This window comes from Manacus vitellinus, unplaced genomic scaffold (assembly GCF_001715985.3).
Source record: "Manacus vitellinus isolate BGI_N305 unplaced genomic scaffold, ASM171598v3 scaffold_47_pilon, whole genome shotgun sequence".
NCBI classification, from domain to species: Eukaryota; Metazoa; Chordata; class Aves; order Passeriformes; family Pipridae; genus Manacus; species Manacus vitellinus.
Window position 1 is genome coordinate 1396450 of NW_021940585.1, and position 13562 is coordinate 1410011.

Genomic DNA, 13562 nt, shown 5'->3' on the forward strand with positions numbered 1-13562 from the left:
CACAGCACTGCAGGTGTGAAGCAGTGCCTGCCCTAACTCCTTCAGCCTGGAGGTGGGATCTGCTCAGACATCTCGTCCTCACAGCCCCGGGGGTGCAGATGTCAGCAGGAAAGTCTCTTCAACAGAGAGACCTGGTCTTGTCTGCAAGCACCACCTTCTCCCTCCTCCTTAGGGCATCGGTGAAGTCACTGTTTCATCACCATCAGGGCAGCCCACGTGGCTGCAGTGGGCACTGACATCATGTCATGTGCCTGGGTGAGATGTTTGTCATGAGAACAGGGAAAAGGTTTCTCTAATTAATGCTAATCGTAGTACAGACTGGAGGTTTGTGTGCCACATTCCTGTTAGAAGGAAAGCCAGGGATGCTGGGGCACTGGGAGCTGCCAAATTTAGAGAAATACCAATTTAAGAGGCGAGGTCCAGGGTGGAACATTAATGCTTTTTTCTTTCCTACTCAGAATAAAGGTTGTCAGTGAAATCAGCAGCAAAAATGTTGATTGTGGTGTCAACCCTTAAAATCGGTGTTCTGGGAGGAGGGCAGGCAGATGGGAATGTGCTCTCTGGGCCAGTGTCAGCAAGTCCAGAGCACTGCCAGAGCCACTCCTTTATTCTGCCCCTGTTTCAGTGCACTAAACTGGGGAGGTGCCTTGGAAACTCCTCCATTAATCACTTCACCGACTGGTTAGACACAAATAAAAAGCAGCTGAGCTTCCATGAAGGTGAGAGAGAAACACAAACTGATTTTTGCTAAGATTAGGATCTTCCAAGAGAAGATTTCAACCCCAAAATAGAACTGCTATTTCGGATTTCTACACCCCCTGAATCCTTTGGTTTTCCCCTGCTGTAGGTGTAGGGAATGCTGAGATCCCCTGTTTTGAACCCCAGCATCAGAGGTTGTTTCCAATTATTCACCAAAGCAAGGCACTGAGGGTGCTGGATATCCAGGACACAGGATATGGACAAGGCTGAATCCATTGGTGTTGGGATAGTCTTGACAAAATAAATGTGAAACCACAAGAACTTGCAGCCTCTTGTTCCAGGACAAGAGGAAATGGCTCTTTTGGACCTTTTCAACTGTCCTGGGGCTTTTAGATCAGTGTTGGGCACTGCTGCAAGTATGGCTGGATCAGGAAATTTTGGGGGAGGACTCATCACACAGTTTGGATGAGCTCAGCCCCTCCTGCCCCTCCCTTTTGCCCTGAACATCTCACTCAGCTAAAAGCTTCCTCAGCCAGGGGGATGCATTTGGGGCAGCCAGACAATGCTGTCTAAGGGGGATGAATCTGTGGCTGAGTGCAAAAACCATTCAGGGCGTGGCTTTTCCCTTATTCTCCATTGCAGGAGTTGATATTTCTGGACATGCAGTGGTCTGTGTGAGCAGCAGCTCCCCTCCAGATCCCAGCTGGTTAATCCTGGCAGCACAGCAGCACCAGCTCATCCAATGAGTTCACGTGCCAGTGCTTCAGGTCTGATTCCGAGGTGATTCATTGCCCCACAGAAACGAATTCCTCAAAGTCTTTCTCCTGAAAGGACTTGCAGCTCAGAGTCTGTGTGTGGGTTAGGAACACACTGGATTCCCAGACCAAGGCAGCCCTGAGGTCACATCTTTGTCACTGCAGACCTGTGAAAGAATGGTCTGATCTGGTGTCAGCTCAGTGCTCAAATATTCCACCTTGGGGAGGCAAGAGAACCTCTTGGCATCTGCCAGCCTGTTCCTGCTGTGTCCTGGCTGTGCAGCTGGGGCAGCTCCTGGATCATTTTAATGCCAAAGGAAGAAGATCCTGTTTGGGGTATTGCCCTGTGTTCTCAGGCACATGGATTCCTTTGTTTCTCTTGGCTAATGGAGCTTCAAACTGGCCCACCCTGGATGCTCTGTTTGCTCAAGGCCAAGCTTGGCTTTGTCCCCAAATCTGGGATGAAGAGAGGAGGGACAGATGAGCAGAGTCCCTCAGTTTGGAGTGGTTTCTGACACAGGGATGGAGACATGACAAGTGCCAAAGGGCATGGGGGCATTTGGCCTGGTAAAACAACACACCTAAAACCCAGGGCATCCCTCAGGGACACACACCATCTGTGTCCCATCCTGGGGCAGAGCAGAGAGGGGCCGAGAAACAGCTTCTGCATTTCCCCAGCAGGATTTCCCCCTCACTGTTTATGCCACCTGGGCCACTCCTATTCAGACCACCTGGATTTCTCCCACATTTCAAGCCCCACCTTGGAGGTCTGGGTACCTCACTCTGACACAAAGCTCACCCTGGGCTGTGTAATAGGTTTACAGTTCAATTTTTTTTCCAACTCCTTGGCCCTCCATGAGGAGCAGTCCAAGGGTTTGAAAGCCAGGGAGACGTGGCAGCACCTGCTAGGAGGGAATAAGCAGGTGGAGGCTTGGCTTCCCTCTGCTTTTCCTAAGCACTTTGTACCTAGTGCTTAGATAAACACCATTTACTTCTTGGTGCTGCAAGACTGGGCAAGGAGGTAAAACACACGGATTTACAAACTATCTCAATAGTACAGACATGCAATTAGGAGTCAAACGTGGCCTGTGTGGCCTGATCCATGGGTTTGGTTTGGGATTGCAGTGACAGGGCTGTCCAGCTGTGTTTGGAAAGCAGTGCAATAACGGGGCACACTTCTGGCTCCCTGCTCCTGCTGCTGATTTAGGGGAGGAGGGATTGAACCCAAGGCTGGAAGCAGTGGGAATGCTGGTGCTTCTGCAAGGCTGGCTCTGGTTTTTTTTAACCCAGGTTACAGAGTTGGGCATCAAAGTTTTCCTTAAGCTCAGGAGCTTTGTGTGCCTTACCATGAAGTAAGTGGGTTTCAAGTGCCACATCCCTCTTGCACCCCATAAGCAGCTCAGAGCAGCTTCTGGGATCAACCCTCTCACTGCAGTTAATTCTTCAGTGTCCCTTGCACTAAAGAGCAGATGGAAAATTATTTGCAGTGCATTTGTGCTCTTCACTAGTCACGGAATATATTTGTTCCTCTCCTGACTCTTCAGTTTTACTTTGCTCTTTTCCCCCTGCAGCTCAGCAGTGGGATCTGCAATGGGCCCACAGGGTGTGTGCAGGGAGCTTAGTGGCTCCTGGGTGGAGCTTGGTGGTGACAGACACTGCTCCCGGGGGGAATTTGGGCTGGATTAACACCAGGGAACGGTTTGGGGGTTAGTGGAGACCACAGCCCAGCTGCTTGGTCACCCCCAGGGGTATTTTGCAGCTCCTTTGCATAGATCAGGGCAGTACTGAGCCACCAAATTCCTCCAGCACTGCCTCAAAACACAGCAAGGGGGAAAGAAGCATCTCCAAAGTGGTTTTGGAAGCCTTTTTGCCTGAGGATATTGGGTAGATTTTCCAGAGAAATATATCCAAGTTGTTGATGTTGTTGGTTGTGTTGTCCAGTTGCCTCTGACCTTGCCCAGCTCAGAGCTGGTTTTCCCTGTAGGAGTTTCCCCATGTCTCTCCAGGGTGCAGGGCTAAGCAGGTTTTGCATTTTGGGGTGGATAATCAGTAAATCACTGGGTTTGACAGACTTTTTCCCCCCTCCTCTTTACTTCTTTACGAACCTGCTGCTCCACTGAAACCTTGGCCATTTAGGAGGCAGGTGAAGCCAAAAGTTGTTACCTGGACTCTGTATTTTTACCCTTTATTTAAGCAAACTTGGACCCTGAAATTGTGAAACGAGGAAAACAACCTGGGTTGTGATTTTTTTTAGTAATCCAACCACCCTTTCCACTCCCTGGGATGGGGTTTGGTAACGTGTTACAAATGGGGCAAGAGAGCTTTGGGGAGCATCTTGCAAGACTCACACCAGGAAATATTTGTTGATTCCTACCTCCCAAGAGGCTGGAATTTCGTGCTGGCACCCTGGGGTACCACTGGAGGAGTTTCACTACTTGGGGAAGCAGCTTTTCCCTCCTGAGGAATCATTTCTGGGCCCCCCCTGAGCTGCTTCCCCAACACATCAGTGTGACGTGTCCCCGTGCCCCGGGGCTGCCCAGCAGCTCAGTGCTCACCTCAGGCACCCTGCCATGTAATAATCTGATTTTAATGGGTGGCCTTAGGCATTAAGACATCACACCATCCACTTCTGCCCACTGCTGCTCTTTCACTGGACGTTTGGCTCGGAGATTTACGACCAACAGAGGGATATAAGACAGTGGGACACAGCTAAGGGTTGGCTGCCTCTGGAAAACCCTCTGAAGGTGTTGGGCAGCTGCTCTCTCGTGGCTGCAGTGCTTGGTGTTTGCAGAGATGATGAGGATAAGTGGAAAAGAGGGGAGACCTTACTCTATATTCTTTAGAGGTTGCAGTTTCTTGATTATATACGAAGCTGGAGTGTTGTCTGCTCTGCTGGAATTGTCTCCTGACATACTGAAATCTGCATCCAGGATCTATGGATCATCTTCAGGATCAATTATAGCTACAATTGGATTGTGTGGGCTTGATATAGGTAAGAGCTGTGCACTTCTGTCCCTTCTGAGCCTAAAGAGATCAAATATCTTGGAATTTGGGAGTTGCAAAAGGGTTTTTTTTAATTAGTCAGTGATTAATTCCTTAGAATTTTGCTTTATTGACTTCTGGAAGAGTGGAAAACATGAGTAAACTGACCAGCAGAGAGAAAACAGATTAGATATAATTATTAAATAAGTCATGCATCTTATTAATTTGAATTAATAGTAAGCATGTCTAATATAAGAAACAGAAGTTCTCTCCTTAATAAGTCATTTGGGCTTGCTGGTAGATTCTCAAAACACAGAGGGGAAAGAAAATACATCAGGGGGGAACACAGATTCAAGAGCCAACAGGAGGAAAAATTTTACAAAGGCTTCTTGTCAGTTTTCTCCCACATCTCCAAAAATTTTTAAGATGCCTTGTGGAGAAAATCAAGAGAAACGGGATAAGAAAACAAGATACTTCTGCTTCCTGCAATTTTGAAAGTCCTTGGAAAATTTGGGTCCACTCATGAGAGGCTTAGCCCTAATGAAAATAATGGCTCTGTGTGAGCATTTCACAAGGTGGTAAAATGCCCCTTTCCCAGGTGGAAGTGCAGCTCAGCAAGTACATAAATAATACATAATAGTATGTAACTAATCATATAAGGGATGTGGAATGATTGCTCTGCTTTGCTTCAGATGAGTTCGAGAATACCCTCCTCAGTCGTCTGGCAACCTCCCTCTGGGGGCTTGTTCCTGGAAAAAGAGTCCATAAAGCCTTAAGGTATGGCCTAGACAAACACCTGCCTCCCAATGCCCACGAGCTGGTGTCTGGAAAGCTGCACATTGTCCTCACCCGTGTGCGCGACTGGAAAAGCGTGACCGTGTCCGAGTTTGCCTCCAAGGAGGACCTGATCCAGGTGGGAGCAGCCACAGCATGGGAGATGTGTGGGATTTCCTGCCTGGCCATGCCCCACAGCACAGAGTCAGGGAATGGGTTGGGTTGGAGGGGACCTTAAAGCTCATCTCATTCCACCCCCAGCCATGGGCAGGGACACCTTCCACCAGCCCAGGTTGCTCCAAGCCCTGTCCAACCTGGCCTTGGACACTCCCAGGGATGGGGCAGCCACAGCTTCTCTGGGCAACCTGTGCCAGGGCCTCACCATCCTCGCTGTAAAAAACTTCTTCCTTATTTCTAATTTAAATCTCACCCTTTTTAGTTTCAAACCCAACCCTAACCCTTGTCTCATCCCAACAGGCCCTGGGGCCTCGCTGTAACCCGCCCCATGATTTCTGCCCTTACCCCTCTGAATCCAGACAGGGTCACAAGCTGAAATAATACAAACAATCAGCCCTTCTACTTGCTGGCTGAATTATCCTGAGTATGCAGGGAGCAAATTGAGGCATTTCACAGGTTCCTTCCCACTTCTCCAGCCCTGGCTGTGGATATCAGGCGTGGTCTGGTGCCCAGTAGTGGTGCCCAATAACCCAGCTGGGGGGGTCTCTGTTTTGGCTTCACAGATGAGCCACCACTCCCAAGGGCAACAGGTTTTGTGGCTCTTTGCTCACCTCTGTCCTTCCTGTCTCACCCACAGGCCATACTGTGCAGCTGCTTCATCCCAGGGTATTTTGGATTTTTCCCTCCTAAGTACCGTGGGGTGGTGAGTACCTTGTGGTTTGGAGACTCTGTCCCAGGTCAGGCCAAGGGCCCCTCTAGGCTGTGCTCTTTCTCCAGTGGTGGCATTGAGGATGTTTACAACCTGTGTTTGCCACCAAAGGTGCTCAGTGCCATGTTCCCCCAGTGTCTACAGAGGGAGGAAGGTGCCCCAAAATCTGACCTTACTGCAAACTGAACAGACCCTCTCACAAAATTGTTCATCCTCCCCCTGTCCCCAGGGTTGGCTCAACTCCTTTCTGCTGCTCTTGCCTCCCAGTTAAAGAGTGCTTTTGTGGCTGGAAGGGAGGAGGTGGTGGGTGTGGACCTGGAGCACACAAAACTGTGCTGCTCCTTCGAAGGGCATCTCTGTACTCCCAGGGCCTCAGCCTGGGTGGGGAAGAAACCCCAAATGGGACACAGCACTGCTCTCCCTGACACCAGGAGGGCCCAGGGTTCCCTGCTGTCCCCCCTAGTGTTACGTGGACGGGGAACTGGCCATGTGGAAAGCTGACTTCGTGTCCCAGAACACCATCACCGTGTCTGCCTTCGCCGGCGAGTACGACATCTGCCCCCGGGACGGCGCCGCCGCCTTCCTCAACTTCCAGCTCTCTGACTGCACTTTGCACCTCTCCACGAGGAACCTCTGCCGCTTACAGCACATTTTTCAGCTCCCCAAACGCCAAGTGAGCTGCTCCTACAGGTACCCAGAGCCACGAGCCCCCTTTTGCCTGGCCCAGCTGCCCTGACTGGCACCTCCTCCCTGCAGGTCATGGACCGGTTTTTTGCCTCTGGCTACCAGGACACGGTCTGCTTCTTAAAGAGACTGAGTAAGTGACTGGGAGTGAGGAGCAGGTAGGTTGGAGGCTTCTCTCACATTTTTGGGGTGCTGACAGAAGGTAAGAGATGCTGCCAGTGCACCCAGAGGGTCCTGGGCAGAGGGATCCCTGCATCCCTGGCATTGTAGGATTATTTGACTCCCAGCCTCTCCTGAAGCTCCCTGGTCACTCTCTGGTGATGTTTGGTCTTTTCTCTGCCACAGTGGGCATGGTAGAACTTTCTCCCATGGAACTCAGGCCCCCAGGACCTGGACAGAAATGCAGACTTATGTGCCCTGTGAGGTGTTTGATAACCCACTGATCACAAAGCAGCAAAGTTTGGTGATCCCTGACCCCCAAACCCAACTCCAATTAACCACGGGGTCACCAGTATCCCTGTTTTCCAGTCAACCCTGTCACAGCTCACACTGCTGGAGAACAGGTTGTTGAGGAACAGGCAGTGAGAGCTGGATTCTCTTCCCAACAGTTGATTTCCCTGTAGATTACTTCAAAGGCTTTAAGCTTTCATTCACCAGTGGATCATATCAGAAAGGTGAGGAGCCCCTGCACTGGAAGCCAGAACTGAGAGAACTTTGCTCCAGAGCCACAGGCCCTGTGGAGGTCACTGAAGAGAATCGAGGGACCACCCAGGCAGAAGATGAAGCCCCACATCACCTTCACCACCCCCAGAAGGGTAAAGAACCAGCACTTCCTTTACCCCACCAGTTTCCACAGGCTAAGTGACACTTGGCCCAGGGCTGTCACTGCCAAGAGGGTTTCTCTGGGACTTGGAGGCTCCAGAAAAGATGTGGGGACATCAGGAATGGGTAAAAAGGCCCCCCTGGGTCAGGGGTTATTAGTGAGGCTTTGTGCTGAACCTGTTTTAGGTGAAGATTAAGGCTTGTAGCTGGCTCAGAAGGGCTCTTTGGAAAAGCAGCTCTTTCCATGGAGAAAGCCATTTATTTACTCAGCTTGCAAGGTAATAACAGGTTCTGTCCACACATCCTTTCATTAAGTGTGTCTCAAGGGTTCCAGGGTCAAATCCAGATTTCTCCTTATCCACTCTGGTTGCAGCCAGAGAAATTCTGAGTGCAAGGAAGGCACATCAGAGCTGCAGGCAAACCTCTACCTGTATCATTTTTTAGCAACACAGGGCAGGTTTAAATCCAAGACTTGTAGTTTTCTGCAATCCTATGCAAAATAATGCCCTCTCCCATTTCAATTTTGAACAGAAAACCAGTGAATCCTCAGCATTTCAGTTCCCAGTTTGTGTTATTATTACTAGAGAAATACAAAGAAGTATCTGCTGGAATGCAACATTTTTTACAATTTTATTATTTATTTCCTTTTTGGTTTTGAGTCTTTCAACATTTCAGAATTTGTCAGCTTAGGTGAATTGTCACAGCTTTTTCAACATGCTGATTATTTAAAATGTTGCCACATAAATAAAAAGTAAAAAAAAAAAAAGACCTGAATATTGTTCTAGGAGGACCACACCAAACGAGGAATATGAAGTGGAAAGAGTAGAACTGTTACCCTTCCAGGTCTAAAAACAAAAGCTTGAAAAACATAAAATAAAAGCAAGGAAGATCTTTCCATGGAAAACAAACCAGCTCTAGGCCCACTAAGAAGTGCAGGACACAGTATGAGGCTGTTGCTTCCATGGTTGCATTTTTAAAGGCTCCATCACTCTGAGCTACGTGGAGCTTTTGGAAGCAACACAGTAGGAATGAGGCTTCTTTGGACTCCTGGGCTATCAGGACTCTCTGTCTCTGGTTTGCAGCTGGGCTGCAACATTTTTCACTGAAATCAGGTCACCTGTGGGAGGAATCAAAACTCCTTTGTTAGGCCAGGGAGCAACCAAGAGGTGAGTCTGGGCTGTCAGTCTCCAGAGGAGAAACACAGGAGGTTTTCCATATCCATGAAGGAAAAGCCCTGATGATCTAGGCCAGGAAAAGGCTGTTTTATTGTTTATCTGTGCAATATCACTGATGTTGCCAAATCAGCAGGGGGATAAACTTGTGAACAACTTGTACCTGATTTCTTGAGTAAGTCCTGTTTCCAAAGGACACAATCCACAAGGATTTGCCTCTCTATCCACATGCCCAGCAGGACAATTGCACAGGGAGTTGCACCCTCCTTAGTCCTTGCACTAGAAGCAGAGTCTGGCATAAAGCACCTGCAGCCAACAGCCAGGGCCACAGGCAGGACTGAGCACGGGCTTGGTTTTGTTTGGCTCCATTGCTTGGATCAGATTCTGGGATTCTTCCCTCCCCAGAGCTGGAGGAGCTCCTGCTGCCTTGGGATGCCTCCAAACCCTCATCCCATCCACCTGAGGCTTCACATTTCTGCTGAGTTCAATGGGGCAAACAGCAGCACAGTGGTGGGAGGGCAATATTTGAGGGATATCAAAACCTGCTTGTCCTGTTGCCCTTTGGACAGCAGGAGGGAGGGAACAGCTCTGCTCAGGTACTTGAATCCAGTTTGTCTCACAGGAACTGCCAGAAGTGTCTGTCAGACAGAATAATGTGGTTTTCCTCCCTTTAGGGCCAGGCCAGCCACAGAAGAGCATTTTTGGCCCCGCTGCTGCCTTTAGCTCCAGTTTATCTTTCAAAGAGAGAATGAGGAACTTGCAGCCCAGCCTGAAGGCAGAGCCTGACCTGCACTGAGGAGCACAAGGATGTGACAGTGACAATGACATCACCAGCACAGGCAGGACCAACAGCCCCTTCTATCCCTGCCCCAGCCCCTGGTGCTTCCCGTGACCCACCTTAAAGGAGGCATTCCAGAGTGGATCCATCCCAACTGGGTGCAGCTGGGTTTCCAGTCTGCTTCTTGGGGTGAAACAATGTCCTGCACAAGGTGATTCCAACTGATGCCAAGATTTATCCCTTGCCTCTGGCAAAGCCTCCTGCTGCCCTTAGCTCCAAGCTCATGCAGAGGAGGCAGCACCAGCTGTGCTTCCTTGAAAAGGTGAGGGATTAATAAAGCAAAAACCAGCTGATTTGAATATTGAGTTGTCAAATATTTCTCTCTTAGCAAATCTCTGCAGGTTTGGAGCAGGAGGGCTTTTTGCTGGGACTGTTTTGGTTTGGGTGTTCCTTGTGGGTTGTTTTTTTGTTGAAGTCCTTGAAGTTTTACTGAGTTTTTATGACTAAGCATCACAGGGGCAGGTGGGACACACTGGGCAGTTCAAACTGTGCTCCTGTTTGTGGCTGAGATTTGCAGACACATTTAGTGGATTTGGGTGTCCAAAAAAAAAAAAAAAGGAAAATTTTCTTTGGGGGATTTTAATTCCCATTTGAAGTGTAACTGCTTGAGTCTGACTGAAATGGGAATATCCTGCCTGGAGGTGCTTGCTAGGAAGCCCAGGACCTTTCCCACCCAAACCATTCCATGATTCTATGAAATAAGCATCCAGGTTTCTTTTTGCAAGCTCATTACAGAGAAAATATTCCCAAGTCCCTGATTTCAACCAAAGATAGCAGAACTTGGTGTATTAACCTTTCACAGAGCATTCAGAGCTAACTTTGGATCTGTTTACATCAAAGCAGCCTTCAGCTGCTCCCCACATTCATACCTGGAGTCCCCAGGGCCCTCTGGATGAAACTTCCCTCTGTTCCATTTCCCTTTGTGCAATTAAACAGGTTCTTTATTCACATAAACAGTTTGTGCTGTTGGGATCCATTTGTTGTCCATTGGGAACCATCAAATAGGGGAGACTCAGGTTGAAGCCAACCCATCAGTCTCTGATGTGCAGCTCGGATTTGGGATAATTAAGAGAGCTGCCAGTTAATTCTCTGTACAGACCAGCAACACAGGGGGTGTTTGCCTGGGCCCTGCACTGTGGGTGGCTGCAAATTACAGACAATCCCCTGAAAAGAACTCATTTATCTGTGAAATGTCAGGGAATGCACAGACTGCAGGACTCTGAAGTAGGAGGAGGTTAATCTTCAGGTTTCTCCATTCTTGTCCACAGCTGCAAATTTGAGGGGGATCCAAATGTTCTCCCACCTCCACAGGCAGGAGAAGCAGAGCTGTGGGGGTGTGTGAAGCTCAAGGATAGAGAATTGGTAAAGTAACTTCAGAGAACTGGACAAAAATTGGTTCCTGCCCAGTGGGATGCTCCCTAAGGCTTCTCCCTTGCTCAGATGAAACTGCTCTGGAAGTTTTTGAGTGGGAGGAAAACACTTAAAATGTGGCCTTTCATGGCAAATTCCTGCCCTGTAATCTGCATTAAAAGAAGGGATGGGAGGCTGCTGGTGATGAGGAGGGAGAGAGGGGAAGGAAACAGGTGCTGGGCTGTGGGTGCCTGCAGGTGAAGCTGCCCAGTGGCTCCTGCAGCCTCTGCTGGGTCACAGGAGCAGCACCAGAGCTTTGCCTCACCTGTCATGTTAGAGCAGGTCAGGCCCGAGCAGGGGCAGCAGCACTGGAGGCAGGATCAGCTCCCAAGTGAAAAAAAACACCCTCCAAAATACTCCACAGAAACCCAGCAGCCGTGCTGGTGTGTGAGATGAGCTCTGGTCTCACCCTTCCCTTCCCGAGGCAGCGGAACCAGCGGCATCAGAGACCCCCAGGGCCTGTCCAGGACAGTTACCTGTGGGGACAAAGGGACACCTGAGTCAAGATCCACAGACCAAGAGCAATGAGCAGCCCCAGGGGTGTCTGACACCAAAGGGCTTCCTCAGAGCTGAGCAGTTTGTGTGGAATCCTTCTGGGCGAGTCTCCTTCCAGCTGCTCATGAAGGGACTTGCAAGCAGGTTTTGGGGAGATACGACTTAAAAGCTGTCGGTGTGACAAGTTAAGTGCCTCAAATCCTTGAGAGTTTAGTGCCAAAACATCTCTCAGGATCTTGGTGAGCGTTCCTGATGTCGTGCCAGGACAAAGCCCAGCAGATAAATATCTGGAACACAATTATGTTGCAATAGGGAAGCAGCACTGAGCTGTTTTGTAGCTCCTTTGAGATATCAAAATAATATAATGGGGGGGAAAAATAGCTATTTTTAACGTGGGCTACTCCACATTTGGAGATTTTAGCCACGCTCAGCATCAGTGACCCATGGGTGAGGTCCCCCAGGGTTTCCCTCCTCTCCCTTTGCTGAGGGTTTGCATCCTCTGAGCTTCTCACCTCCTGTCCACGGCTCTCTTGGGCAAACCAGGCACCAAGGTTTGGAGGAGTTTATGGAGTCCTTGTACCAGGGAGGTGACACCTTCCAGCAGCCCCCACACCTTCTTCACCCTGCAAAAGTAAAATAAACAGCCTGAGTTTAATGATGGGCAAAGGCAGGAAAAGGTGTTAATGGTAAATGCACCCTGTAACAATCTTTTCCATAACCAAGTGATCCTGTGGTGTTCCCACCAGCCATACCCACTCTCCCTGAGAGTTTGCCTTCAGGGAACACTAAATCCCTTCATGTGTCCCTTCAGCTGTCTCACCACTGCTGAAGCCACGACCCCTGGTTGGTGTGTCATTCTCTGATGCCTCTCTCAGGGTGTTCTTACCCCTTCCTGAATAAAGCTGGAAGCCTGTATGGCTGCAACAGGATCCTGGCCAGGGGATCCTGCAGTCCATTCATCTGCTCCTTCTTCCACAAGCCTGTGCCCACAAACGACAACACAGAAGGAAATAAAGATCAGTAACAGAAATAATCAAATAAATGCAAAAATCCCTCTTGTCCAGCTGCAGCTCAGGTAGATGCTTAAGCCCAGACCCAAGTCCAGCTTGAGCCACTCTTACAAAGCCTCTTTGTGAGCAGCTACTGCAGATGTAGAAATATTTACTATAATAAATGACTCAATAGTGTCTGAAATATAACACTGCTCCTCTTGAGGGCTGCAGCAGCCCTAAACCCGAGCTCAGCACCCCAAATCCTCTACCTGGCAGGAAGTAAGGAGTCAGGCTCTCAGGGACCCTCCCGTACAAGCCGGGGTGTGTCCCCTTGGATTGGGTGGAGTTGTTCTTCCCACAGGTGCTGCCGAAGCGGAAATTTCCATCGAAGTAGTTGAACCCAAAGGCATCTGTGGGACACGGAGAGAAAGGGATGATGTTTGTGTCTGTCAAACATCTGCCCATCAATCAGGTCTTGGGGTGGCACTTACTGTTCCTGTACAGGAAAAGGGCAGTGTCCTGGTACCCCTGGGAGAAAATGTCGTTCAAGACCTGCAAGGAGAAAGACTTGAGGTCACTGAAGAGCCCCAACCCAGGCAGGGCAGTGCAGGATCTGTCCAAAGCTGTTTGACCATGGAGAGTCGGGATGGCCCATTTGGGAAGGCAGCAAGCACAGGTTGGTTTCCAACCACAGAAACATTGGAATCACAGAATGGTTTGGGTTGGAAGGGACCTTAAAGATCATCTCATTCCATCTGGTCCTTTGCAGGTTGTGGACCCCCACCTCAGGTTGCCCACTCATCAGCAGTGTCCCCCTCCAAATAATGTCCTTCCATAACAGTTGGTGCTCCCTCCCACCTTTGAAATCTGATTAATAAGTGGTGGAGATTGAGCTGAACCCTAAAGGCAGGAGCAGAACTGATTTCTTTTAACCAAAACAAAGCTGGGAGAAGCCCTGGTGGGCTCACCATGGTGCTGGGTGGGAAGAGAGCGTAGCTGATCCTGCAGAGGTTCTCTATGGAGATCTGGACGCTGCCGTTGAAGATCTGGAAG

General features: G+C 49.5%; 2 protein-coding genes across 2 annotated transcripts in view; one reads left to right on the plus strand and one right to left on the minus strand.

The window, feature by feature from the left end:
• The first annotated feature begins 4590 nt into the window (after positions 1-4590).
• LOC115307727 (patatin-like phospholipase domain-containing protein 1) lies at positions 4591-6921 on the plus strand. The gene is made up of 5 exons (XM_029962476.1): positions 4591-4594; positions 5129-5349; positions 6025-6090; positions 6560-6769; positions 6853-6921. The coding sequence occupies exons 1-5, from the start codon at positions 4591-4593 to the stop codon at positions 6919-6921; spliced, it is 570 nt and encodes a 189-aa protein (XP_029818336.1).
• A 3933-nt stretch (positions 6922-10854) lies between these two features.
• LOC103756599 (patatin-like phospholipase domain-containing protein 1) overlaps positions 10855-13562 on the minus strand; it is a 9588-nt gene continuing 6880 nt past the window's right edge. Inside the window, exons 4-10 of the mRNA XM_018079561.3 lie at positions 13478-13555; positions 13001-13061; positions 12779-12919; positions 12404-12497; positions 12098-12140; positions 11432-11498; positions 10855-10880 (exon numbers count right to left, since the gene is read on the minus strand). Coding sequence (XP_017935050.2) covers positions 10855-10880; positions 11432-11498; positions 12098-12140; positions 12404-12497; positions 12779-12919; positions 13001-13061; positions 13478-13555 — 510 coding nt within the window. The remainder of the gene's footprint in view (positions 10881-11431; positions 11499-12097; positions 12141-12403; positions 12498-12778; positions 12920-13000; positions 13062-13477; positions 13556-13562) is intronic.